This window comes from Platalea leucorodia (genome assembly GCF_965183815.1).
Source record: "Platalea leucorodia genome assembly, chromosome: 18".
Lineage (NCBI taxonomy): Eukaryota > Metazoa > Chordata > Aves > Pelecaniformes > Threskiornithidae > Platalea > Platalea leucorodia.
Window position 1 is genome coordinate 5114307 of NC_138840.1, and position 23030 is coordinate 5137336.

General features: G+C 61.8%; 2 protein-coding genes across 8 annotated transcripts; one reads left to right on the forward strand and one right to left on the reverse strand.

The window, feature by feature from the left end:
* The first annotated feature begins 520 nt into the window (after positions 1-520).
* GMEB1 (glucocorticoid modulatory element binding protein 1) lies at positions 521-22606 on the forward strand. Of its 7 annotated transcripts, none has more exons than XM_082329433.1 (11): positions 521-570; positions 12135-12301; positions 13332-13414; positions 14369-14493; positions 15436-15539; positions 15988-16142; positions 17366-17494; positions 18213-18350; positions 19472-19594; positions 20690-21360; positions 21633-22606. In XM_082329433.1, the coding sequence occupies exons 2-11, from the start codon at positions 12174-12176 to the stop codon at positions 22455-22457; spliced, it is 2481 nt and encodes an 826-aa protein (XP_082185559.1). In that variant the 5' UTR covers positions 521-570; positions 12135-12173; the 3' UTR covers positions 22458-22606. The 7 variants fall into 7 exon arrangements, with proteins under 7 accessions (XP_082185559.1, XP_082185557.1, XP_082185562.1 ...); XM_082329431.1 differs by lacking the exon at positions 521-570 and adding an exon at positions 10759-10809; XM_082329436.1 differs by lacking the exon at positions 521-570 and adding an exon at positions 10759-10809 and having other exon boundaries at positions 21562-21770.
* On the reverse strand, positions 681-10456 carry LOC309598638 (discoidin, CUB and LCCL domain-containing protein 1-like; the record flags this gene model as incomplete). The annotated part of the gene is made up of 15 exons (XM_082329391.1): positions 681-1075; positions 1535-1657; positions 1862-1899; positions 2084-2174; positions 2375-2467; positions 2596-2764; positions 2852-2976; positions 3729-3923; positions 4046-4083; positions 4246-4379; positions 4476-4548; positions 4777-4828; positions 5220-5357; positions 7614-7835; positions 10351-10456. The coding sequence occupies 15 exons, from the start codon at positions 10454-10456 to the stop codon at positions 681-683; spliced, it is 1992 nt and encodes a 663-aa protein (XP_082185517.1).
* Positions 22607-23030: the final 424 nt, after the last annotated feature.

Consider the following 23030-nt stretch of genomic DNA (forward strand, 5'->3'; position numbering starts at 1 on the left):
CCGGAAACGCTCCCGCAGCGCCGCCAATCGGGAGGGAGCCCGCCCACGCACGCGCACCGCCACGCCCGCCAAAGGCGCGCCCTCAGTGAGGGCAAGGCGGGGAGAGGTCCCAGCATGCCGCGCGCGATTTGCATACCCAAGAAGCGGAGAAATAGCATTTTTTGGGGGAAAAAGAATGCAGAAATGCGGAAAGACCAGTGAAACGTGGCAAGAAAGAGATGAGGGATAGAGATCCGGGTGGCGTTGTTGTGGCGGGAAGCGTGCCTCGCCGTGACTTCGACAGTAGTCTGTCGCTTTCCGCTGCGGGCGGGTGGAAGGCACCTATTTAAAAAGGGCTTCTGCCGTGCGTGGCACGGGGGGGCCTCGCGGCCGCCCCCGCGGAATCGACATCAAGAGATTTCGGAAGCACAATTTTTGTGGGGGGGGGGTCGCCGGTAACCGCACGTTCCGGCGCCCCGGGCAGCGTCAAGGGCAGAGACTGAGGCAGGAGGGGCGCTCTGAACCCACGCGCTTCTCCTCACGGACCCGTGACCGGGCGGCGCAGGGCGGGAACGCGTCACACGGCGACGTGTACGTGAATATACGTGTATTTAAATAAGAATGTGCTTAAAAAATTCCCCCCTGGGAGCGGGGGGAGGCTCACGTCCGTTCCCGCCGCCGGGCTGCCCCTCCTCACAGCTTCACAAGGCTTCGTGGTAGACGTGCGAGAGGGCACAGTCCCCCCGCTGGAAGCGGGACCCCTCCGGGGAGGCGATGCCCGCGGCGGGGCCGGCAGTCCGCTCCCCAGGCCGCGGGGCGGGTGCGTCGTACGGCGCCGGGGGCGAGGACGGGGCGGCGGGGAGCCCCGCGGTGCCGCAGGGGCTCCGGCGGGCAGCGGCGGGCTCGGGCTCGCTGAACGGCGTGGCGTATTCGGGCTCGGGCGGCAGCGGTTCCGCGTACTCGTGGTATTTTCCCGGCACGTCGTAGTGGCTCACGACCAGCGGCAGCGTGTAGCCCTCGTCCGGGAGAGGCTTGAAGGTGGAGGGGCCCGTCTGGCTGCTGGGGCTCACCTGCACCAGGTCCGGCTCGGCGTAGTCTGCAACGGGGACGGCGGGCTCTGAGCTGGGGCAGCAGGGGACTGTCCCCGCAGCGGTGAAGGGGTCAGGGTGCTGTTCCAGATGTGGGTGGGAAAACCAGGCACATCTGGACCTTCAGGGCCAGGAGAAGCAGGGCAGACGTGTGCCAAAACCCAGCCGGGGCAGGACACCCACCCCACGAGGACGGGCAAGTCCCTCTGCCCCAGCACCGAGCGGGGCTCCGGGTGCCCTCCAGCCACCTTCTGATGCCCACACCTGTGTCTGAGGTGGAATAATAATAATAATAATAAATAATAAGCCCTGCTAGGGTCTCCCTTGTGCTCAGGGCCATGATCCAGGACAGGGGTCAGACCGGAGTGGTGCTGGAGGGGGGGAATGGGCACCCCAGGGTGCAGTGGGGGAGACACGGCTCCGGCTCTGGGCTGAGGGACCCGTTCGCGCCCCGATGTCCCCGTTACCTGGCGAATGGGTCCGGCTGAGGTCCCCCGGCACAGCCACCGTGGGGAAGGAGGCCAGCGTGGAGCCGGGGGGCGGCAGGCTCTGCAGGGAGCACACCTGGCTCGACTCCAGTTTGGGGTACCCTGAGCAGAGAGCAGAAACCCCCCCAGTTGTCACATGCTGTCCCTCGGGGACAGGCAGTGCCGTGCCTGGGGGCAGACGGGTGCCCCTGGGGCTGGGGCGGCTCAGGGCTTGGCGGCAGCAGCACCGGTTAAACCAGCCGCACCCCTCCTGAATTCGGCCCCAGGCACGGCAGGACCCCCAGGGAGGGGCTGGAGGCCCTTTACCTTTTGCGATTCCGCAGTTCAGCTCCGCTGCTGGCTTCCTGCTGAGGGGAGAGCGAGATGGGGGTGAGGGGTCCCGGCTACCCTCTGCCCACCACTGCCTGCCTCCTTGTGCCGGCTGCACGAGGGCTGCACCCCTCGGGACCCGGCCACCCAGAGCCACCCCGCTTTGGGGGGCCGATGCTGGGTCCCCCGGGGCGAAGCAGGGGACAGGATGGGACCCACCTCTTCTTACGGCAGAGGAAAGCCAGCAGCAGGAGGCTGGAGCAGAGGAGCAAGAAGCCACCGATGAGCAGCATTACCAGCAGCGTGGAGCCTGGGGAGGGAGGGCAGCGTCAGCCCACAGGTGCCCCATCCCACCCCTCTGCACCCATGGGTGCCAGGAGCCCACCTGGGGCCACTAGAGAAGGAAAAATGTCTGTGTGTGTTGTCACAGGGGGATCTTAAAGCCCGAGTGGGTCCATCGGTGCCTGGAGCACCCACCAGATGATGCTGCGCCCCAGGAACATCACCCACCTGCCTTCTCTGGGTCCAGGGCGACACCGGGGATGGGCGTGCGGCTGGTCGGATGGCTAGTGGGGACGGGGACCTCCTTGGGGACGCTGGGCACTGCGGGGCAGAGCGGAGAATGTGAGTGGGAGACCACCACCGGTGCACGGGGAGGCAGAGGTCCCCCCGGGGGACATCTGGGATGTAGGGGGAGAGCTCTGGCGGAGGGGCTCAGCAGAGGGGCTCACCGTAGGGCCGGGGCGCGCGGACCCGTGCCAGCTGGCAGCCCACCAGGGCCGCCTTCAAGGCCACACGCTGGTGCCAGCTCTGGGGCACGACGCGGACGTAGCGGGCGACGATGGGGGGGATGAAGGCGTTGGAGACCTCCCCGTGGCTGTCGGCGTTTCCTTCAAAGACCTGCCGGAGAGGGTAAAGAGGGTGCCGATGGCTGAATGTCCGCGGGCAGGGGGTCTGCAGCCCCCCCCGTTGTCCCCCCACGCCCACCTTGTCCTCCTGGCCACCACTGCCTCGGTAGGGTCTCCAGTTTTTCCCGTCGCGGCTGGAGGAGACCCGGTAGGACGTCACGTAGTAGTCGTGCTGCTGCTCGGAGGAGCCCTTGGTGACGATGCCTGTTGGTGCAGGATCGAGCCCGGGGAGGGCCCTGCTGTCGGTCGGGGGGTGCAGGGCTGGGGAAGGGCTTTGGGGGCTGCCCTGTGTCCCATCCACACCGGGATGTGCCCTGTTGCATGGAGCAGAGCTTTCCCAGCTGGAATAACACCCATCTCTGGGATACCTGGGTCCCTGCTGGGAGGGGACCAGGCGGGCAGGACGTGTCACCCCCCCAGGGTTCCCTCCGGCCCTGGGAGGGGGTTTGGGTGGCAGATTTGAGCACCGGACCCCCTGCTCTGCCCCCAGGAGCCGATAACCTCCGGCCCCGGCTGCCAGCCCCACATTCCTCCCTCCTCCAGCCTCCAGCCGGACAATGTTCCCATTTTCCTCCCCTTGGTCGCCAGCCGCCGCCGCACAAAGCCCCCGCTTTCGGCAGGCTCTGGCCGAACAAAAGGCGCTCGCTGGCACCAGATGCAAGAGCATAATATTAACTTGTTCGTCCCAGAAATGGCTGCGGATGGGGGGGGGGGCAGGGACAGTGGGGACAAAAGGGGGACAGGGGATAGCCAGGGGGGCGTTGGTGCTGTCTGCGTCCCAGTTTGCACCAGTATAACCATGGCACAAGGAGCTCCAGTCCCTCCTGGGTGTTATGGCAGGGATTGCAATGGCTCTGGGCAGTTTTTGGGGGGTCAGCGAGGCTGGCACCCACGTCACCGTGGGGAGGAGAGTGGTCAGGGTGGCCTGGGGATGGGGGCTGCTGGCCAGCACTCACCAGTGACGTTCCTGCGGGTGCCCAGGTCCAGCTCCAGCCAGGCAGCCTCGGTGCCGGGTTCGGCTGCCCAGGAGTGGCCGGCGGTGCCGAGCGCTGCCCGTTCAGCCGCCCAGGCTCGGTCCTGCCCCAGCGCATCCACCTCGTGCCACCAGGACGAGGCGTTGAAGGCGGCCACCTCCAGCGCATCGCCGCAGGCTGGCAACGAGAGACGGCAGGCTGGGAGCCCAGGACCCCTGGCTGGGCACGGGGTGGGGGGTGCCACCAGGTTTGGCAGCCAAAATCGTGACTTAATTTCAGGGGAAATGGGGAAAAAATACCTTTGTGAAATATGAGCCGCTTCTCGGAGAGGGATCCCCTGTGGGGAGGAAAGCGGGGGGTGCATCAGACAGGGGGTCCCCAGGTGAACGAACCCTGGGAGTCTCCGAAATTGAGGGGTGGCAGGTCCCCGGTGTCAGTGCAGATGGGTCCCACAGCTGGGTGTGGGGTGCAGCTGGGGTCCCCAGCCCCCCCCACCCACCTTTTGGAGTGGAGCCCGTTGGCGAAGGCCGACTCGTAGAGCGTGATCCCCTTCTCCCGGGACAGGGTGACCTGCCCGCCCAGCTCGTCCGCGATCACGCCGGCGTGCACGGCCGCCTTGCACAGCACCGAGGTCTGCAGGGAGCAGGGGAGGGGTGAGAGCAGCCCCCCCGGGGCGGGGGGCCGGGCACCCCATGGTGCCCCACAGGGCGAGCCGGGCTCTGCACTTACGTCCCGGTAGCCCTGGCTCGGGTTGCCCCAGATGTCCCCATCGATGTCCTTGCAGCCCGCAGGGCAGTACACGCTGAAACACATGGCGAGGGGGGGGTCAGGGCTCACTCCCGTCCAAATCCCCTCTGTGCACCCGCTTTGCTCCCCACCCTGCTGTGGTTGCCCCCTGAGAGCCCCAGGGCGAGCGCAGCCCCAGCACCCGGGAGAGGGATGGGGACAAAACCGGGGCTGATGGGGACTGGCAGTGGTGCCAGGGTGGGGGACGCCGAAGCGGGGACCGCTCGCCCCCCTGGCCACTCACCTGACGTGCTCCTGGGTGTAGTGCGTGCCTCGAACCAGGCAGGAGACCAGGTCTGCAAGGCAGGGACACCCCAGGGTGAGGGACCCCCACCCACCCCACAGCACCCACCTCTGCCCCAGGGCACCCCATCCCAGCAGGGCAGGGAGGGATGGCGCCTCGGTCCCTGTAGCCATCAGCCCCATGCCTGCGCCTCTGCCTGGTGTTGGGGTCCCAGCTGACCTGGGGGGTCTAGGGTGCTGGGGGGGGTCCCCAGCTGGCTGGGTGGCCTGAGGGTCTCCCATGTTGTGCCCCCAGCCAGGGAGAAGATGGGCCTTTGGGGAGCTTGGGGCGATGGGAGCCCACCCTGGTGTCAGCAAGGAGCTCCCTCCACCCCGGCCGTGTCCCCCATCGTGGGCCAAGACACAGGGGGGGTCTCAGCATCCCTGGGGGAGGCTCCCCCCTACCTGGGTGCTGCGAGGTGGCGTAGGACAGGAGGAGGCCTCGTCCCGAGCGGTGGCTGGTGCTGTTGAACAGGACGGTCACGGCACTGGAGTTTGTCACCAGGAGCGGGGTGGCGGGGACGGCGTTCCTGCAGTAGGGCCCTGCTGGCAGGGACGGGGCCGTGGAGAGGACTGGGGCTCCCCGGGGACAAGCACGGGCACCCAGACCCAGGGCGTCACCTCCCCCAGCTCAGCCCTCCCCAGGGCCGGGGGGGCTCAGGCATTTGGGCTGGCTTAGGGTGGTCCCAGCCCCAGGGTGGCCCTACCCCAAGGGTGGCCCTGTTCCGGGGTGGTCCCAGCCCCAGGGTGGTCCCAGCCCCAGAGCGGGGGCAGATGGGCTCCCGGCCAGGCAGGGACTCCCCCACCGCTTCCCAGAAACGCTTCACACCAGGGCCTCTTCATTCCACCACGGCTGGGACAGCGTGAGTGGCCACCAGCCCTTGTCGGGTTCCTGCCACCGTGTCCCCCGCTGCCAGGGCTGGCACGCACAGCACGGCCCTGCAGGACCCCGGAATGGGGGCCGTGTCCCCGTCCCCTCCCCGTCTCCCCTTTCACACACGCCGCTGAAGCTGCCTTCTAAATCCTCCCCGTTTAATCCAAATTAATTTGCAGTCTCCATCTCCCTGATTAAAGCTTCAGCTTAGCGGGCAGACGGGTTCCTTGGGGACATCTCTGGTCCCAACCGGGGACAAGAGGTGGCCCCAATCTGCGGACTGCCATCACCTCCCACCCGCGTCTCTCTGCTCTGTGTCATGTCCATCACTGGGGCCTCGGGGCACCCAGAGATGCTTTGAGCAAATGCCACCGTTGCCCTGGGGACAGGGAGCTGTGTCCCTGTGTCCTTGTGGTGCTGGTGGTGAAACCGCCCCACCATGGGGTCGTGCCGTGCCTCAGTTTCCCCACCCTGACCCGCACCCTCGCCCTGCCTGGGTCATATTTAACCGAGAGGTCGAGCCCAGGGGACATGTGACACGCGTGTGTGCAGGGATGTCACAGGGTCACAGACATGATGGAATGGGGGCTCTGCACGATTTGCAAATGACATGCATATGAGACACAGATGACGCACATGCACAGATTTCCCACCCGCTGCCAGATGCCAGCGCTGCCCTGGGCTGGTGCTGCCATGTCTGGAATGGTGCCCACCCGGCCGGCGGCTCCGGAGCCCCCCTGGGTGCTGGGGACCCCTCGGCCGAGCCGCGGGCTGGAGGCTGCCACCCCCGCGGGGACCCCAACACGTCCCCAGGCAGGATCAGGCCGGGCGCCAGACCCCGGGTCTGAGTCAGCGGGAGGGAGCCCACAACCTCCGCTTGCTCCGGCCGCTTCCCGAAAAACATCTGGGACTCCTCAAGGGCCGGCGTCAGCCGCGGGCGAGGGAGTGGGACCCCAGCCTGGTCCCACGTCACCCCGCACCCGCCAGCACGCATTGCCCCGGAGAAGGCACACAAAGGGGCTGCGGGTGCCCGGCCGCCTCCGCCAGCCCCCGCCGCCTCCGCCAGCCCCCCCGGGAGCACCATCTGGGGGTGCCCCCTTTCCTGCATTGCTCCGGGACCCCTCCGCCTGGGCCAGGCGGTCTCTGGGCTTTGGGGTTGTGGGAGATGAGGACAAACGTGTCCCCGAGGCCACAGCAGAGGGGACGGGGACTGGGGACCTCAAGTGCTGCCACCCCTCCGGGTACCAGCCCGGAAAGGGTGAAAACCCCAGAAAACAGGGAAAAAATTCTGGTCCCGGGAGCAGTGGCGGATTTAAACTGGCTCCTTTCCACCTCCCATTTCCCAAAGTGTCCCCTGCCCCTCACCGGGCCTTGGGGCTGCTCCTCCTTCCCACCCCATCGACACCCCAGTGGTGAAGCTTCCTCCCCGCCTCCTACGATGTCTCCCCCAGCACCCGCCGCGCTCCCGGTGCTGTCAAATCCCTCCGAGACCATTAAATCTCTCCGGGAAAATCCTGGAAGCGTTTGGGCAGCGGCTGAGCGGACAGAATTAATTAATCAGCGGCTGCATCTGGTCCCAACTGGGGAGCCCCCCCTCCGGCTTGGCAACAGCCCCCTCCTCGGGTACCCCCACCCTCAGATATCCCCCTCCTCAAATATCCCTCTCCTTGGATGTCCCCCTCCTCGGGTACCCCCTGTACTTGGGTACCCCCGTCCTCGGCTATTCCCCTCCTTGGATATCCCCCACCTCGGGTACCCCCATCCTCAGATACTCCCCCCCATGACAAAATCAGCTAAAAAGCCAGATTTTCCTGATATTCTCCTCATCCAGGACTTTACATAATGTGATATCCCCCCCCCCCCCGCCCCATCCGCAGCCCCTCGGCCGGGCGCTGCCTCAGTTTCCCCCAGGACCCCCCCCTTACCGTAGGCGGTGCCGGCCTGGGGGTCGGCGAGCAGCAGGGAGCTGCGGGTGCAGTGCTCGGAGGGCTCCAGGTCCACGTCCCCGAAGGCCAGGAGGAGGGAGGTGCCCGGGGGGGCGCGCAGCCGCCAGCGGCAGGCGGTGTGGTTGGGGTAGGTGCCGGGGTAGTTCTTGGAGCTGAGGGTGCCGCTGTGGGGTGTCAGCAGCGTGTGGCCGCAGCCGTCCCCTGCGGAGAGACCGGAGCTCAGCCGGGCTGCTCCCTGCCTCAGTTTCCCCACTTGGCATGGTCCCGCAGACGCCCCACGTGCACCTGCGGCCCCTTCGAATGTTTTCCTTGTCTGAAATATCATTTTTTTGTGGCTTTTCTGGCCGCTCCCCCCACTGGGGACAGTCCCCGGGGGGATCCGGGGATGAAGCTGCCTCAGTTTCCCCCACAGCCACCCAGCACAGACCTGCGCCTCCAGCCCCTCTCCATCCCCCAGGCCAGCAGGACCCCAATTTTGGGGGGGCTACAAAAGGATGCAAGGAGGAAACACACACCCCCCTCCGCGGGGCTGTACAGCACCGAGCAGTGCCCTGGGAACCCTCGGCTGCAGCCTTGACCTTGAGGATGACCTTGGGCAGCTGCATCCCCATCGCCTCCTCCCCGGGGCGATGCCAGGACCCGCCACAAAAGGGGCTTTTCTCCGGGCTCGCTGCAGCCCAGGCACGAGGGAATATCCTGGAAACTTGAGTTGAAAGTGCCTGGAGTTGGGAGCGGCCGGGATTTCTGGTGGCATTGGGGTGTAGGGAAGGGGAGGGAAGCACCGCTCAGCCCCTCTGCGTGGGCTGGGGGGCCGTGGGGGTCCATCGTGCACCCCCCCTCCCTGCAGCCCCCAAAAGCTGCTGCTCCTGCCAAGCACCATCCTGGCACAGCCAGAAAGAAAAGCGACGGCGGGCACGGCTGTGGCCCTGCCTTGGCCGCCCTCGCTGTCGCCAGGAGACGGCACAAAGCGCCGGCGGGGGGAAAATCCTGCAGGGATAAAAAAAAAGGGGGGGGGGGGCCGGAGGCAGAAGATGCCAGCCCCCCCCAGAGCCCACCCCCGCCCAGCCTGCTGGAAGGGCTGGCGGCCAAAGCAGGGCGGTTCTCCTGTGAGCACCCCCCGGCAGGGATGCGGGACTGGGTGAAATCCCCGATTTCCCCCCGCCGCCCCGGCCGGGCAGCGGCCCCTGCTACGGCAGAGCCGGGAAGGATCGGGCCCTCCGGGGCTGGCGGGGGGCACTGGCGGCTGGCTGCGGGGGTAATGGTCTGGGGGGTGCTGGGAGAGCGGCTCCCGGAGCGGCCGCTGTGCCGAGGGGAGAGAAATTCGGGGGAGGTTCCGGCAAGGAAGGTTGGAGCCATCGGGATCTGCACGGCAAACCCGCTCTGGCAGGACAGCGTGCGCCCAAGCCGGGGGTCCTGGATGGACCCCCACCGGTGGGTGTGGAGGAGCTGGGGGCACCCATCCCGGGAAAACACCCATCCTGGGAAAAACCCATCCCGGGAAAGGAAAGCCTTGGTAAAAGCAACCTGAGAGTGGCCGGCGCGTGCAGGACGGGCATGCCAGAGATAAGCCAAGAGCCGCATGCGCACTTTGGCACCAAAAATGCTACCGAGGGGCCGGGACTGGCGAAGGCAGAGCCACGGGGGGGCTGGGGACTTGCCCCCGGCCACGGGACCCCCCCCTAAAAAAAAATCAATTGCCAAAACATGGGAAAAGTGGATTTCCGCTGGGTGAAGGCGAAGCCACGGCCGGGCCCCGGCTGGGGCCATTGCTGCCAGGGATTTGTTTGTTTTCTCACAGGATGCAGGAAAGACACAACAGGGTGATGCTCCGGGAAAAGCCCGGCACACTCCCGGCCTCCGGCACGCCGCTGGCCCTGGGGGAGCTCCCCCGCGTCCCCCGCCGGGTTTGGGATCCGTTGGGAACCCGCTGTGGGCTGTCACCCAAATCACACGCAGGGAACGCAGCGGGGCTCTGCCCCCGCTGATCCCGTCCTGCCCCGTGCCTCAGTTTCCCCTCGCTGGGAACGGTGCTTCGGGTGTCCCGTCCTCGCCTCCTCACTCCCGGATGAGTTGGGGACGAGCGGCACCGGGGACAATCGTGTCTTCGGGATGAGGCTGGCTGAACGGTCCCTCGGGGCCTTCCCGGACTCCCGGGGGTGCGAACCCCCCCGGAGCCCGCAGCATCCCGGGATGGAGCCCGCAGCATCCCGGGATGGAGCCCGCAGCAGCCCCGGGATGGAGCCCGCTGCCCGGCTCTCCGGGCTCGTCACCATAAGCTCCGGCGATCCTCTTAAACCGGAGCAGAGTCGGGCCCCCGGGGATTAGGGGTTCCCGGGGAAAGCCCTGCGGGCGGGACGGAGCCGTCCCCGGGACCGGCGGCACCGGGAGCGGCGCGGGGGCTGCGGGGGGACGAGGCGGGTGCGGGACCGGTGTGATGCAGGGGTGGCGGAGGCAGCGGGGAGCTCGTCCCGGCCGGTACCGGGGCAGAGGGATGGCGGGGACCCGTCCCGGATCGGTACCGCGGCAGAGGGGAGCCCGTCCGGTCCCGGTCCCCGTCCCCGTCCCGGACCCACTCCCGGTCCCGGTGGCGGTCGCGGCGCACGGCCCACCCTGCGAGAAAAGGGGACCCCCGGGGGTGCCGCTGGGACCGGGGCTCCCGGTGCCGCGTCCCGCTGCGGGGTCCCCCCGCCGCCGCTGCCCCTCGACCCGCACTCACCGTCCTGTCCGCCGGCCGGGCGCAGCCCCAGCGGCCCCAGCAGCAGGCAGCGGCGGAGCAGCGCCAGCGCCAGCGCCCCCGGGGCCGCCCCGCCGCCCGCCCGCATCCTCCCGCCGCCGCCGCCGCCGCCGGCCCCGCCGCGGCCCCGCCGCGCCCACCGCCCCGCGCCCGCCCCCGCCCGCCCCCATTGGCTGCTGCCGCCCGCCCCCGCGCTCCCATTGGGCCGTCCGGCTGTCAGTGGCCCGGCCTCGCGTGGGAAGCGGCGGGGCGGCGCCGCCACCCGCCGCCAGGGGGCAGCGCGGCGCCAGTCGCGCCGCCGGCCCCTTTAAGGCAGGCGGCGGCCGGAAGTGCTGGCGGCCGAGGCCGCGGCGGCTACTGCGCATGCGCCCTCCTGCCCGGCCCGGTTCCCCCCCCTCCCTCCCCCTTCCCTCAGCCCCCGGACTCGGCCGCTCGGCGACGGTAAGGGCCGCCCGGCGCCGCGCTACGGGAGCCGGGAGGGGCCAGGCGGCGCGGCGCGGCGCGGCGGGGCGGGGCGGGGCGGGGCGGGAGGGGGCCCGGCCCGGCCCGCCGGGAAGGGGAGGGGGCGCCCCAGCGCGCGCCGCCGTACGTGCCGCCGCCGTGAGGGCGGACGTCGCGCGCCGCGGGGGGGGGGCCACACCCCTCCCCCGGGCGGCCCCGCCCCGCCGCGCGCCGCGGGGGGGGGGGGGGAGGCGGCCGCGGCCTTGATGGGGGGGCGCTGACCTCTGACCCCTCGCCTCGGTGACCCCCGCCCCCCCCCCGGTGACCTCTGCCCGCCGCGGGGCCCGGGGCCAACCCGAGGCCTAGCGAGGGCCGGCGGCCCCACGGCGGGGTCCCACCGGCCCCGCACCGCGCCCGCGGCCCGCGTCTGCAGCCCCCGCCCGGCGCCTGGGCCCGGCCCCCCCGCCCGGGGCCGGTCACCGTCGGGGTTTCAGGGGGTCCCACAGCGCTGCCGGCCCGCGGGGGGTCCCACAGCGCTGCCCCGGGCCGCGGCTCTGGCCTGGCCGGGGTGCGGGAGCCCTGAGCGGGTGAGGACGTGGCTGGGGAGGGAGGCGCGGCGGCCCGCGGGGGTGCCTGGGCTGGGGACCGCGTCCCCGCCGTGGGCCCGCCATCGCCGGCCGCGGGCCCCCCTCCTGACACAAGCGCTTTCCCAGAAGCTTCTGAGCCCGGCGGGGTGATCCCGACCCACGGCGGCAGCGAAACCCGCCCTGTGCCTCCGCAGCGGCAGGGACGGCCCGGGTCTCCGGCCGCCTCTCCCCAGCCCCTGTGCGGTGGGAAGGGTCAGCACCGGGCACGGTCCCGGTAGCGAGGGATTGGAGCATCCCGAGGGCGGCTGGAAGCGCTGCCGGCCAAGGGGAGAAGCTCCATCTCGGAAACCTTCTCACGCTCTCGCCAAAACCCACCGGGCGGCTTGGCTCGGCCGGCGCCGGGGAAGGCCGCTGCTCGGGAAGTTATGAGTGGGATGGCACTGGGGGGATCTGCCTCTGTCGGTTTTGTATCGTCGGATGAGATGTTCCCGGCTATCGTGATCGAGAGGGGAGGAGAAATCCTCCTGCGTGTTGACAGGCACTTGCCATCTCTGGTGGTGAATTTAAAACGCCTGGTCCCCTCTTTGGAGCCAGAGCTTTGCTCTGCCGGCCCCGCTGGCCCGGCCTTTGCTGCGGTGGGACTGGGCGATCATGCTTACACACCGCTGCCTGCCCCTCTGCCTGCACAGGCAGCGGTGCTGCCGCGGTACAGACCTGCCTCTGCTTTGCCCTCTGCAGCACCACGGCACCCCGCCACCACCGGGCTTCATGTGAGAGATGGCGAATGCCGAAGTGAGCGTCCCTGTGGGTGATGTGGTGGTTGTACCAAGTGACGGAAACGAAGGGGAGAACCCGGAGGATACCAAAACCCAAGTGATCTTGCAGCTCCAGCCGGTGCAGCAAGGGTGAGTTGGATGGTACTGGTGTGTCTGGGAGGTGCGGGGTGGGATGGGGGACGTCCCTGTAGATTTTCGTGGTGTGGGGACCGAGTGTTGCTGCGTTTTCCAGGTCTGCGTCGGTTTTGTGCCACGCATGGTAGAGAGAAAAATACAAGGCAAAAAAGCTTTTGTCTGTGTCGCTGTCACGGGGCCTCCGAGGACTGAAATCGTCCTGCAGAGAGGCGTCCGCGCGATGCTGTCGCGGTGGATCGCGGCAGCCCGGGGCTGGCTGTGGCAGCGGGGGAGCGGCGAGGTGGTCACGGTGCTGCCCCAGCCGCTCGTCCTCCCGGTCTCCCTCTTCCCTCTCCCGCCCCAGGGTGGGTTTTTGCAACACTGCAGCTGCTGCACATGGTGGTCTGTGCCCGTGTGTCCAGATCCGCATATGCGTCTGTGCCAGCTTTCCCCTAAAATAATCCTCCTCTAAAATGCAATGAAGCTGGGATGTTGGAGGGAATTTTGTGGTACCCATGGCAGCTGCTGCGGAGAAGCGGCTGCCACCAGTCACTTGATCTTAACTCTCGATCAATCAGGACGTGAATATACGGGCTCCAGTTTGATAATATTCGCAGAGCAGGGTGGCTGTGGGCCTGACAGTGACTCTTCCCTGTGTGATCACCCGTGCTGCAGTGTCACACAGGGCTGGAAGGGAAATCCTGGGGCATTGAGCTCTGCTTGCTGTTGTCGTGGGTAACTGCCTTTAGCAGAAACCAGAGGAGAAGGCACAGGGAAGCGCACTGCAGAGCTGCTTCAGTGGTGCTGGCAACGTGGAGGGTGCGATGACAGGACTGGGAACGCCTCTGCGTGTTTCAGTCCTTGGGATTATTAGCGTATTTTGTATGTGCCAAAAAAATGCCTGTGATTGAAACCGTATCAAACGAAATCCACATCCTTCCAGGGCAGGCGAGAAAGAAACGAAGCGAATTTTTAACCCTGTGCTGTGAATCTTAATTTCCCGTGATTTATATAGTTTGTTTATGGATGGCTGCTTTCACAACAGGATTTACCAAGAGGGCTCCGAGGCCAGCGCCGCCGTAGTGGCCGTCGAAACCCACACCATCCACAAGCTAGAAGAAGGGATCGGTGAGTTCCCGCTCGGCGTGGGCAGAATCCCCTCCTCTGCAGGGCTGGTTGCCGCTGAGCTGGTGCCTCCAGTTCGCTGGGCTTCCTTCTGGCTCTGCCCCTGCAGATGCTGTTTCCCAGGCATGGATGTGGGTGCAGGGTCTGGGCATACTCGGGAATAAGAGTCTGCTGTTACTGCTTGGTCTCAAAGTCCTGGAACTGAGATCCTGGCTCTCCTGCAATGAATGGTAAGGGCTCCCACGGGGTCCAGGGGAGCCGAGATTTCACCCTGGTCTTGGTGTGCGACTCTAGCAGGCAGGAATGATGGTTATGAGGATGGCGGTTGTGTCTGCGCTGGTGGAGGCATCAGACTCTGATCGCTGGTTCTTTGCTGAAGCGGTTTGGGTTGGATGGTCGGAAGAACGGAGCAGGTTGGCTCTGAGTGCTCCCTGCCATCCTGAGGAGTAGGTGGGGAAAGGCTCCTGTCATTAGGTGCTGTCACTGGATCTTGGCTAGTGTTCTGCTTCCTGTGTGGGTGTGGGTCTTTCAGCAGTATTAGCAGAAACTCTACGTGTGAAGAGAATATCTTATCAGTAAATATCTGATATCGCTGCTAGAGAGATACCAGAGCTCCAAGAAATCTGACATATCTGTGCTTCAAATTTTAAAGCGTTTTGTTTCCACAAAGATTTTTCTCATTGACACCCCCCCTTACAGATGTGTTGGATTTCTGATCTCACGCTCTCCTGATAGATGAGCTTCATTTTGAGTGTTGCTATATTAAAAAGCAGATGCCAATTGCTCTTAGAGCTAGTAATTTGAGAAGACTAAGAGAGGACTGATCCTGAACTAGGGTCGGCCCTTCTTTTGGTTTCCTGAGTGTATGTCTCACAGCCTGTGAGCTTTCAGCTCCCGCCTTGTGGGATTTGAGCCTCTTGGGTGTGAAAGGTTCATTTTTACCCATTCCTCCCTCAGACCCCAGCACCATTGAAACGAACGAGGAAATCGAGATCGCTTATCCCATCACCTGCGGGGAGAGCAAAGCCATCCTGCTCTGGAAGAAGTTCGTCTGTCCGGGAATTAATGTCAAGTGCGTAAAGGTAAGGGAGTTATCGCAGCGGATTCCTTCTCTGCTCTCAAGGGCTGGTACTCGACCTCCACAGGACTTTCTTACTTTTTGTGTTTCATCTGAGCCTTGTCCTGCAGCCGAGGGACTTTGCCTTTGCAGCGTGCTGGATTGTTAGCACTAAGATTGTTTCTAGCATGGGGAGAAGCAGGAGTGGGTTAAGGAGTGAAGGCCTATCACCCACCTGATATTTCAGTGCTGCTCTTGATTACTGTTTAAAGCAGAGTCATATTTGGCCCTTGATGAGGGACTTGGGGCTGAAGGCAAGCGGGGGATGTGTACTGAGATCTGCCAGAGCTTTTCTTCCTTGTCTCTTTCCCTTGGTGTCCTGATACTCCATGCCTGTCAGCTCCACGGTGAGCAGGTTGCATCGAGAAGAGAAATCTTGCTGTTACCTTTTTCTGCTTGAGAGTGTGCTAATGTAAGAGCTGATTCGGTGAGGCTGAGTCCCCGTGTGCTGCTGCAGCGAGAGCGCTCTGCTGCTGGCCCTCAGTGGGAACTATCTTAGTCACTGGAGCAGGATGGAACAGATGCCCGAGTGAATACCTGTGTCAGCTAGATGTTGCTCGGCTATTTCATGTAATAGGAGTCTCCCATAATGATCTCCAAGTTCACAGAAGGAGCTAATTTGGTTCATGCTTTGTACAAAAGCCTTCAGGGCTGTTCTTGGCTAGAGCTGTGTGGTTCGAGTGCCGATGGCTGGCAGGTCATCCCTGCAAACACATCTGTTCTGGAGTTATAAGCATTGCGGTGCCGAGGGGATCAAAGCTGGTAGGAATTTGAGAAGCAGCTCCTCTTTCTGGGTACAAGTGTGGGCTTAGATGAGCTGTGGGCTGGCTGTGTTGGATGTCCCAATGCAGTCTTCCAAAGCCACGTTACCCTGTGTTTGCTGAGCCTTTCTTTATCTCATTGTCAGTTCAATGACCAACTGATCAGCCCGAAGCATTTTGTTCACCTGGCTGGGAAGTCTACCCTAAAGGACTGGAAGAGAGCCATTCGCCTCGGAGGAATCATGCTGAGGTATTTGACTTGCCTACCAGTGTGTCCAGCTTCAGGGCTTCATCACTGCAGCTGCAGGATCCCGAGCAGGTGTTTTGTCTGCTTTGCAGTCCCCGGGAGGTCTCCTGGAGGCTCGCGTTACCTGGCCAGCAACCTGCAGCACCTCTGGGGCAGAGATCCTGGCCCCGTGGTCTGAGCAGGATTCCTCTTCCTGGGCAGAAGTGGCCTCGCCTGGGGGACCTGGTGCTTGGTGGGGGTGGAGCAGGACTGGAGCCCTGTATGTGAAGCTGGGGAATGGCTTCTGTTTGCCATTTGGAAACCCTGCAGGAGATGTTCTGTGTGCAGAGTGGTGCTGGGTCTCCCTTTCTCCATCCTTCCCATGGCCATAGCATTCCTACGTGGAATACTCCCTTCTGTCTCCAGGCTGAGGTTTGAGCTGAGCCTGGTTCTCTCCCCACTCCCTGCACAGGAAGATGATGGACTCAGGGCAAATCGACTTCTACCAGCATGACAAAGTTTGCACCAACACCTGTCGAAGCACCAAGTTTGATCTCCTGATCAGCAGCGCCAGAGCACCGGTGCCGGGGCAGCAGAGTGTGGTGCAGACTCCTACATCAGCTGACGGTAGGAAACCGGTTAGCCATGCCACGGGAGTTTCCCTCTGACACTCTTCTCCCTCCCTGGGCTAATCAATTCGGGTTGACCCACACACACACACACACACTTTACACCTTCTCCCCAGGCGTAGCAGGGTGGTCCCACCGTTCAGGAGACTGCTCTGGCTTCTGGGAAGGAAAATGCTTCTCGTGTCTGCTCAGAGAGGCAGCATCTGTCAGGGAGCTCTGCTCTGCAGTAATGGGAGGGCTGGACAGCAACCGGTATTAAGCAGGGACTAGAGGCAGCCTTGGGAGCTGGGGGGGGCTGGCCTTGAAGGGATCCCTGTTCTGCGGTCACCATGCGAGCGAACACCTGAAAGAGCTCGTCCAGCATTTCCTGATGTCTTTCCTGTTTGAGGGCCGATTACAAAGGCATGAGGTGGGCTGATCCTCAGGAATGAATCCAGGCGTGCTGACCTCCTCCGGAGCAGCCTGCTCCACATCACCTGGACATCCATGAACGGGGTGTGATGGCTGAACATGATTTCATCGTCATTCCAACTGCAAATTCTCAGTGAATCCCATGCTTCAGAGCAGAAAGTGATCTCTTTGTTGAGGTTAAGGGAGAAGACCACTCCCAACCGTACCGCAGCGTTCAGCTGGGCGGGTTACATTTCTCGAAGGCCCTGGGTGGGTGAGACGGCAGAGACGTCCACAGGCTAAGGAGAATCTCCTGGAAAGCACCACAGCCACATGGTAAAACCTTACAGTGGCTGCACGTTGGCTTAGTCCCAAATTTGATCCAGAAACTTAGGATTGAGTCAGATCCGTTTCCCTTCTATAAACCAGCTTGGACCCTGACCCTGTCATTTCCTGAGAGATAAGGGCATCTCTAGGGTGCAGAGCTCCTTGTTGATGATGCAGGGGGAGAAGGGTGGCTGGCCTGAGGCTTATTTGTTCCCTTCTTTATTCTGATCCCTTTCTGCTCCTTTCTGCCAGGACTCCGGTTTGCTTTCTGGAGGGTTCGTGGTTTTCCCCCCAGAAGCCCCAGAGCCTTTCACAATCACAGTTCCAATGAGAAGCAGCAATATTTGCTTTTATCCAATTTGCTTGAAAGAAGCCAGGCACAAACAACCTGACCACGAGAGTGAAAAAGAGCCTGGGAGGGGTGAGGGGGGTGGAAAGCAAAGCAGGGATTCAGGGCTGGTGCTCCGGGTGCTGCAGGGAGAGCTGACGTTGCCTCTCTGGCAGGGAGCATCACCCAGATCGCGCTGTCGGAGGAGAGCATGGAGGAGGGGATCGAGTGGAACTCGGCTCTGACGGCTGCCGTCACCATGGCCACTGAGGAAGGCATGAAAAAGGACACGGATGAGATCTCGGGTAAGCTCAGGCTGCTTGTTGGGTGTTTTCTCCACCTCTCCTCGCCTGTTACATTCTGGAGACTGAAATCCTGAAAATAAGGGGAGTTTAGGCACTGACAGAGCTGTCCCCCAGCCCCTTGGCTATCCCAGCATTTCCCAGGCGTGCAGGGTCCCTGCCAAAGGGAGCTCCTCACCACAGCAGGCAGAGAGAGACTTCAGCCCTGGCCTTGAGGCTGATGGATGATCCCCCAATCAGTTGCTACTAGTTCCTAGGGGCTTTTTTTTGTTCATTCTAAGGATGTAAACGTCTGCCAGCCTGGAGCTAGACTGAAACCATCAGGGAGCAGTGTCTTGTTAGTACCCCGTGTTAGTACCCTGTCAGCTCTCTTGGCTGTGTCTCTGGCTCTGGCGCCTTGCATTCCCTCTTAGGATCAGTACAGAAGCTTAGGCAGAATTTCCGCAAAGATTTTAAGCTCTGCATCTTGCGAAGATGTGAAATGTCGCCTTGGAAGTCATGGTGCTGCTCGAAAACATGTTACTGATTTGCTGCTTGGGTCTGTTTTGCTTCTTTTGTTTTTGTTTTTGTTTTCTTTTTTTTGTATGTCATATCCACCCCAACGGCCAAATTAGAAGTCGTCTTGCAAAGTTACTCTTGCCTGGAAGGTTTAAGGTAGCCTTGTGGGAAAAATGCCAAATGCTCGTACATGTTGACTTCTTTTTCCCTCTCCTTGTGCCAGAGGACACGCTGATGTTTTGGAAAGGAATAGCTGACGTGGGGCTGATGGAAGAGGTTGTGTGCAACATCCAGAAGGAGATAGAAGAAGTCCTAAGAGGCGTCCAGCAGAGGTTGGGTCAGTCTCCCTTCCAGATGACAGGTAGGTTGTGAGCCACAGCCTCTGGCTCTGCGGTGGGGAAGGATGCTCAAAAAGGCAGCTGCAGGCAAAAAAATGTGACAAGGGTCCATCCCCACCATTGAAAGCTGTTGAGTCAGGGTGGTGAGCGAGTTACAGCTCATTAGCTGAGCTGTGGGCGCTGAGTCTGGGTGTGGTCTCAGCCTGCCCAACCGTGAAGTGCATTCGCTTACACCACCGCGGGGCACAAGGACACGACGTGCCACCCTGTCCCCTGAGCAAAGTGACCCTGGCAGCTTGCTGAGGCCATCGGGCGCCTGTCCTCAGCGCCCGGCCCTCGCAAAAGCCTGCCCAGACTCCCTTCTCAGACCAGAATTATTCAAACGCTTTTCTTCGTGACAGTGCAGGCTTAAACAGGTCCTGCCCCCTCACTTCTTGTTCTGTCTTCACTTGCGCCAGAAAACCTGTTTTGGGGGCTGAACCAGAAGAGGGAACTGATCTGGGTTAAAAATAACTCCCCTCCCCTCTTTAGGGTTATTTTTAACTTGGATCAGTTCCCTAATCCAGTTCAGCACATGCCCCTGTGAGCACAGGGTTTGAGGGCACCTCTTGTTGATGCTCTTACTGAGAGAACATCCATGTAGCCACAAACTTCGTTTTACTCAGGATATTTTTTTTTATTTTCAAATTTAGCTTTGGACTGGCCGATCTTTGTGTCTGGTAGGTGGCAGCTTTTGGAAGCTGTAAGTGGTTGAAGTCAGTGGATTATAATAGAAATTTTGCACAGCTTTCAGTGGAGCTGGCATGTTAATGACACTGTCAGCAGCACGGGGTGATGATTTGTAGGTGGCGAGCTCGTTTGTATCTCTGTGATTGCAAATTATGCTTTCATTTGCAGCAATTTTGAGCTGCTTGGGTGACACATCTCTGTTTCATTTTCTTTATCATGTGAATGGGATTATTTAGTCCTTGGATGTCGGAAGGATGAGGGAGCTGGGTCTGCCCTTGTCAGCCAGCCCTTGTGAAAGAACAGAGCTTTACAAAAAGCAGCAGAAAATTTTTAGTGTGATACGAGCATCTTTTGAGTACCTGACTGAGTCCCACCTGTGGGACTAGGCACTCGTCCCCATGCACTTTCCTTGCAGATGCTGCCGTCTTGAACAACGTCGCCCACACGTTTGGCCTAATGGACACAGTCAAGAAGGTTCTGGACAACAGGAAAAACCAGACGGAGCAAGGAGAGGAACAGTTTCTTTACACGCTGGCAGGTACAGTTGGTGCCTAGTAAGGCTTCTCACCCTGTTGCTGCTCTCTGGAACTGATGTGACTTTTCTTCGACATATGAACCGGATTTGGGTTATTGTTCCATACACGCTGCCCCAAAACAAATGCATCCCAATCCCTTTCCATCTTAGGGCTTGAGTGGAATTTCCCCTCTCCTTTACCTCGCAGTGAGCAGTTGCTTGGGGCATTTGACAGCCCAAAGTCTGTGCCCTTTGCTGCAGCCAGGGTGCTGGGAGTGCGAGTCCCATTCCATCAGCGTTAGGAACTAGGTGCTGCTAGCTCAGGGCTGTGCAGCAGTCACCTGAGCTGCAGGCAGTGCCGTGCTGTGCTCGAGCTAATAAGCTTCTCCATGTACGGGGAGTGGAGTTGTCTGCTTGTCTTGGCGTGGAGCTATCGGGTGTCTTGGACAGCTTCCCCTGAGCTGAAGCCAATAACCTGACCTGGATTCCCCAGAGCCGCTTGCTGGATGTGTCTCCCTCCTCACCGTGTCCTGCAGAACCTGTTCTTATCTGGGATGTCCTAGTCCCCTACTGCCCTGGATAAATGAGATTACTGTGCTGCTTCTGACTTCCAGCGTTCACGCAGACAAGGGTCGAGGGAGATGTTGCATTGACCCAGGCAGTCCAGCTCCCTCTCCCCAGTACAGGTGCTCAGCTCCTGGGGAGGGGACCCAGCCAAGCTCAGGAAGCCGTTCCTGCTGCCCAGGGGGGTTTGTCCACTCTCCCGTGTAGGTGGGTCTAGCTTGGGGAGCAGAAATGCCCATCTTCTCATCAGCAGGAGTAGCCAGCTGGTGCAGAGCATTGCCTGCTCCTTATCCAGGCGCTGACAGCCGGCCAAAGCAGGCTGAGCGGGTGCAGAACATTGACCAGGGCTGCGTGGGTGGCAGGAGAATCTGGCCTTTTCCTTCAGTGCAGTTTGGTCTTGAGTTAAATGCTAAGATCGTGCTCGACTGGGTGGCTAGGAGACCTCCTGTCGCAAACGTGGGGTGTAATGGCTGTTTGCGGAGCCTGCGAGTCCCCAGGAGCTCCCGCAGCGTGCCGGCCCTAGCCCAACGCGCTGCTTAGCCGTTCTCTTTGCAGACCTGGAGCGGCAGCTGGAAGAGCAGAAGAAACTTGCCAAGGACCAGAAGGCAAAGTCCCAGACCATCCAGAACGTGGTGCTGATGCCCGTCAGCGCTCCCAAGCCCCCCAAGAGACCCCGCCTGCAGCGCCCAGCCTCCGCCACCGTCCTCAGCCCCTCCACCCCCATCCAGCAGCCTCAGTTCACCGTCATCTCCCCCATCGCTATCGCACCCGTCGGACAACAGTTCTCCGTGGGCAACATCCCGGTGGCAACCATTAGCCAAGGCTCCAGCCCGGTGACTGTTCATACCTTGCCATCTGGCTCCCAGCTCTTCCGATACGCCACCGTGGTGTCCTCCTCCAAGACCAGCTCCTCCGACACGGTCACCCTCCACCCCTCCTCCAGCCTGGCGCTGCTGAGCTCGGCAGCCATGCAGGACAGCGGTGCCCTGGCGAATGTGGCGGCCGTGGTCAACCCCGTGGAACTGGTGGCCATGGAATCCGGCCTCACTTCCACCATTCAAGCCGTGGAAGGCACCTCGGATGACGGGCAGACCATCATAGAGATCGACCCGGCGCCGGATCCCGAAGCGGACACGGACGAGTCGGAGGGCAAAGCTGTGATCCTGGAGACGGAGCTGAGGACTGAGGAGAAAGTGGTGGGAGATGTGGAGGACCATCAGCACCAGGTCCATAACGTGGAGATTGTGGTCTTGGAGGACTAGTGGGGAAGGCAAGCGTCAGTTTGGGGAAGAGTTGGGAATTTGTTTTATTTTGGGCTTTTTTGTTAAGCATCTTTGCCAGCCACCCCATTTGTTTTCATGGATATTTTCATTGTACTGTATATTATATAGATATATATATAATTTTTTTTTTTTTAAACAAAAAAGCTGGAGAAACACGTGAGACCTGGAAAAGGCTCCGTCTCCGTGGAGCACTGAACAATACCGCCTGTTTGCAGGGTCAAGGAGAGACTGGATCTCTGCTGAACAACCCAACCGGGAGGAACTGGACAAGGGCTCCCGGCGCCGAGAGCGCGCCGTGGCCCAGCCGCGCGCATGGTGCTTCTGCTCCGGGCCTGCCCTGGCCCCGATTATTTTATTTCAGAGAGACAATAACCAGTGGCTGGAGCGTTGATGTGACTGTGGGAAGGGATGACGGCTTTGGGGTGGAAAAGGTACCTCATTTGTATTTTTATTTTCCCCCAGGGAAGGGAATTCTGTCGGACTCTTCACTGTCACCTCAACTGGGATTTTTTTATTATTATTCTTGCTTTGGGGAAGACGACAGTAACCCTGCCTGTACTGTCCATATTCTCCTTCTCCTCTGCACAAATCGTTTTTATATCTATATTTTTTTGTATTTGTTTGCTCTCCCTTCCCTTGGCCAGATTTCCCAGCTGCAAAGCCCTGGACCTACTCTCGCCGGTCTGGGGGGTCCCTGTATCCCAATCCCACCTCTTCCCGTGGCACTTTTCCCCCATCCCTTTCCCCGCCTGGCCAGGCTCGGTGCTGCAAACGCCGCTTGGAGACTCCGAGATCACTTCAACCTTTTGCATAAAGGCAAAAACTATCAACTCAAGCTTAAAACCACAACCTCCCCCTTCGCTGCTCAGCGCCGCAGGGACCTTTCGGGGTGTACAAAGCATGTTGTGCTTTTGCTTTCCGGGAGAGCTGGACTCCGGATCGGGGCAGCTTCTGTTTACACTGTGTGCTGGGGCTGCTCCGTGCTTGTCGCTACTTGTTTGGTGGTTTTATTTTTGTATTTTTCTTCTTTCTTCCTATAATCTCTTGGCAGGATTAGAACCGGCACGTTGCTGAAATACCGTGCGCCCGGCTGTTTTCCCTCTATCCCTCTTTTGGGTTTGTTTTTTCTTTTTTTGGTGGCCGGGGTCCCTTTGGGCTCCGCTGCGGTGGGAAGGTGGAAGGAGGGAAGCGCCGGGCGAGGGCTGGGAGGGGGGGAGCTGCTTGGCTGGAAATATTAAGCAAAAAGGAAACACACCTGGGGAGGGGGAAGGAAGATGTGTTTGGCTATTTTTTTGCATTAAAAGGAAAAAAATCGAAGTACGCTCGAATGGTTTATTTGTGGGTAGGTGAAAGGCGACGGCTCCGTCACCTCCGCGGCAGCGCAGGGCAGGGGTCCCTCTGCCCGCAGCCGCGGAGGGGTGGTCGCTGCTGCTCGGACCCCCGCCTCGGCGGGGAAGAAGCGTTGCGCCCGTTTTCCGATGGCGCTGGGGGCCGCGGTGGGAGCGCGTCGCGAGTCGTGCCGGCCTGGCGCAGGCGGTGGGGACCAGATCCCGTGGATTTTGGATCGGGGATGCGCTCGGTTGGGAAAGGGGCAGGGTCTGGGCAGGCTGCGC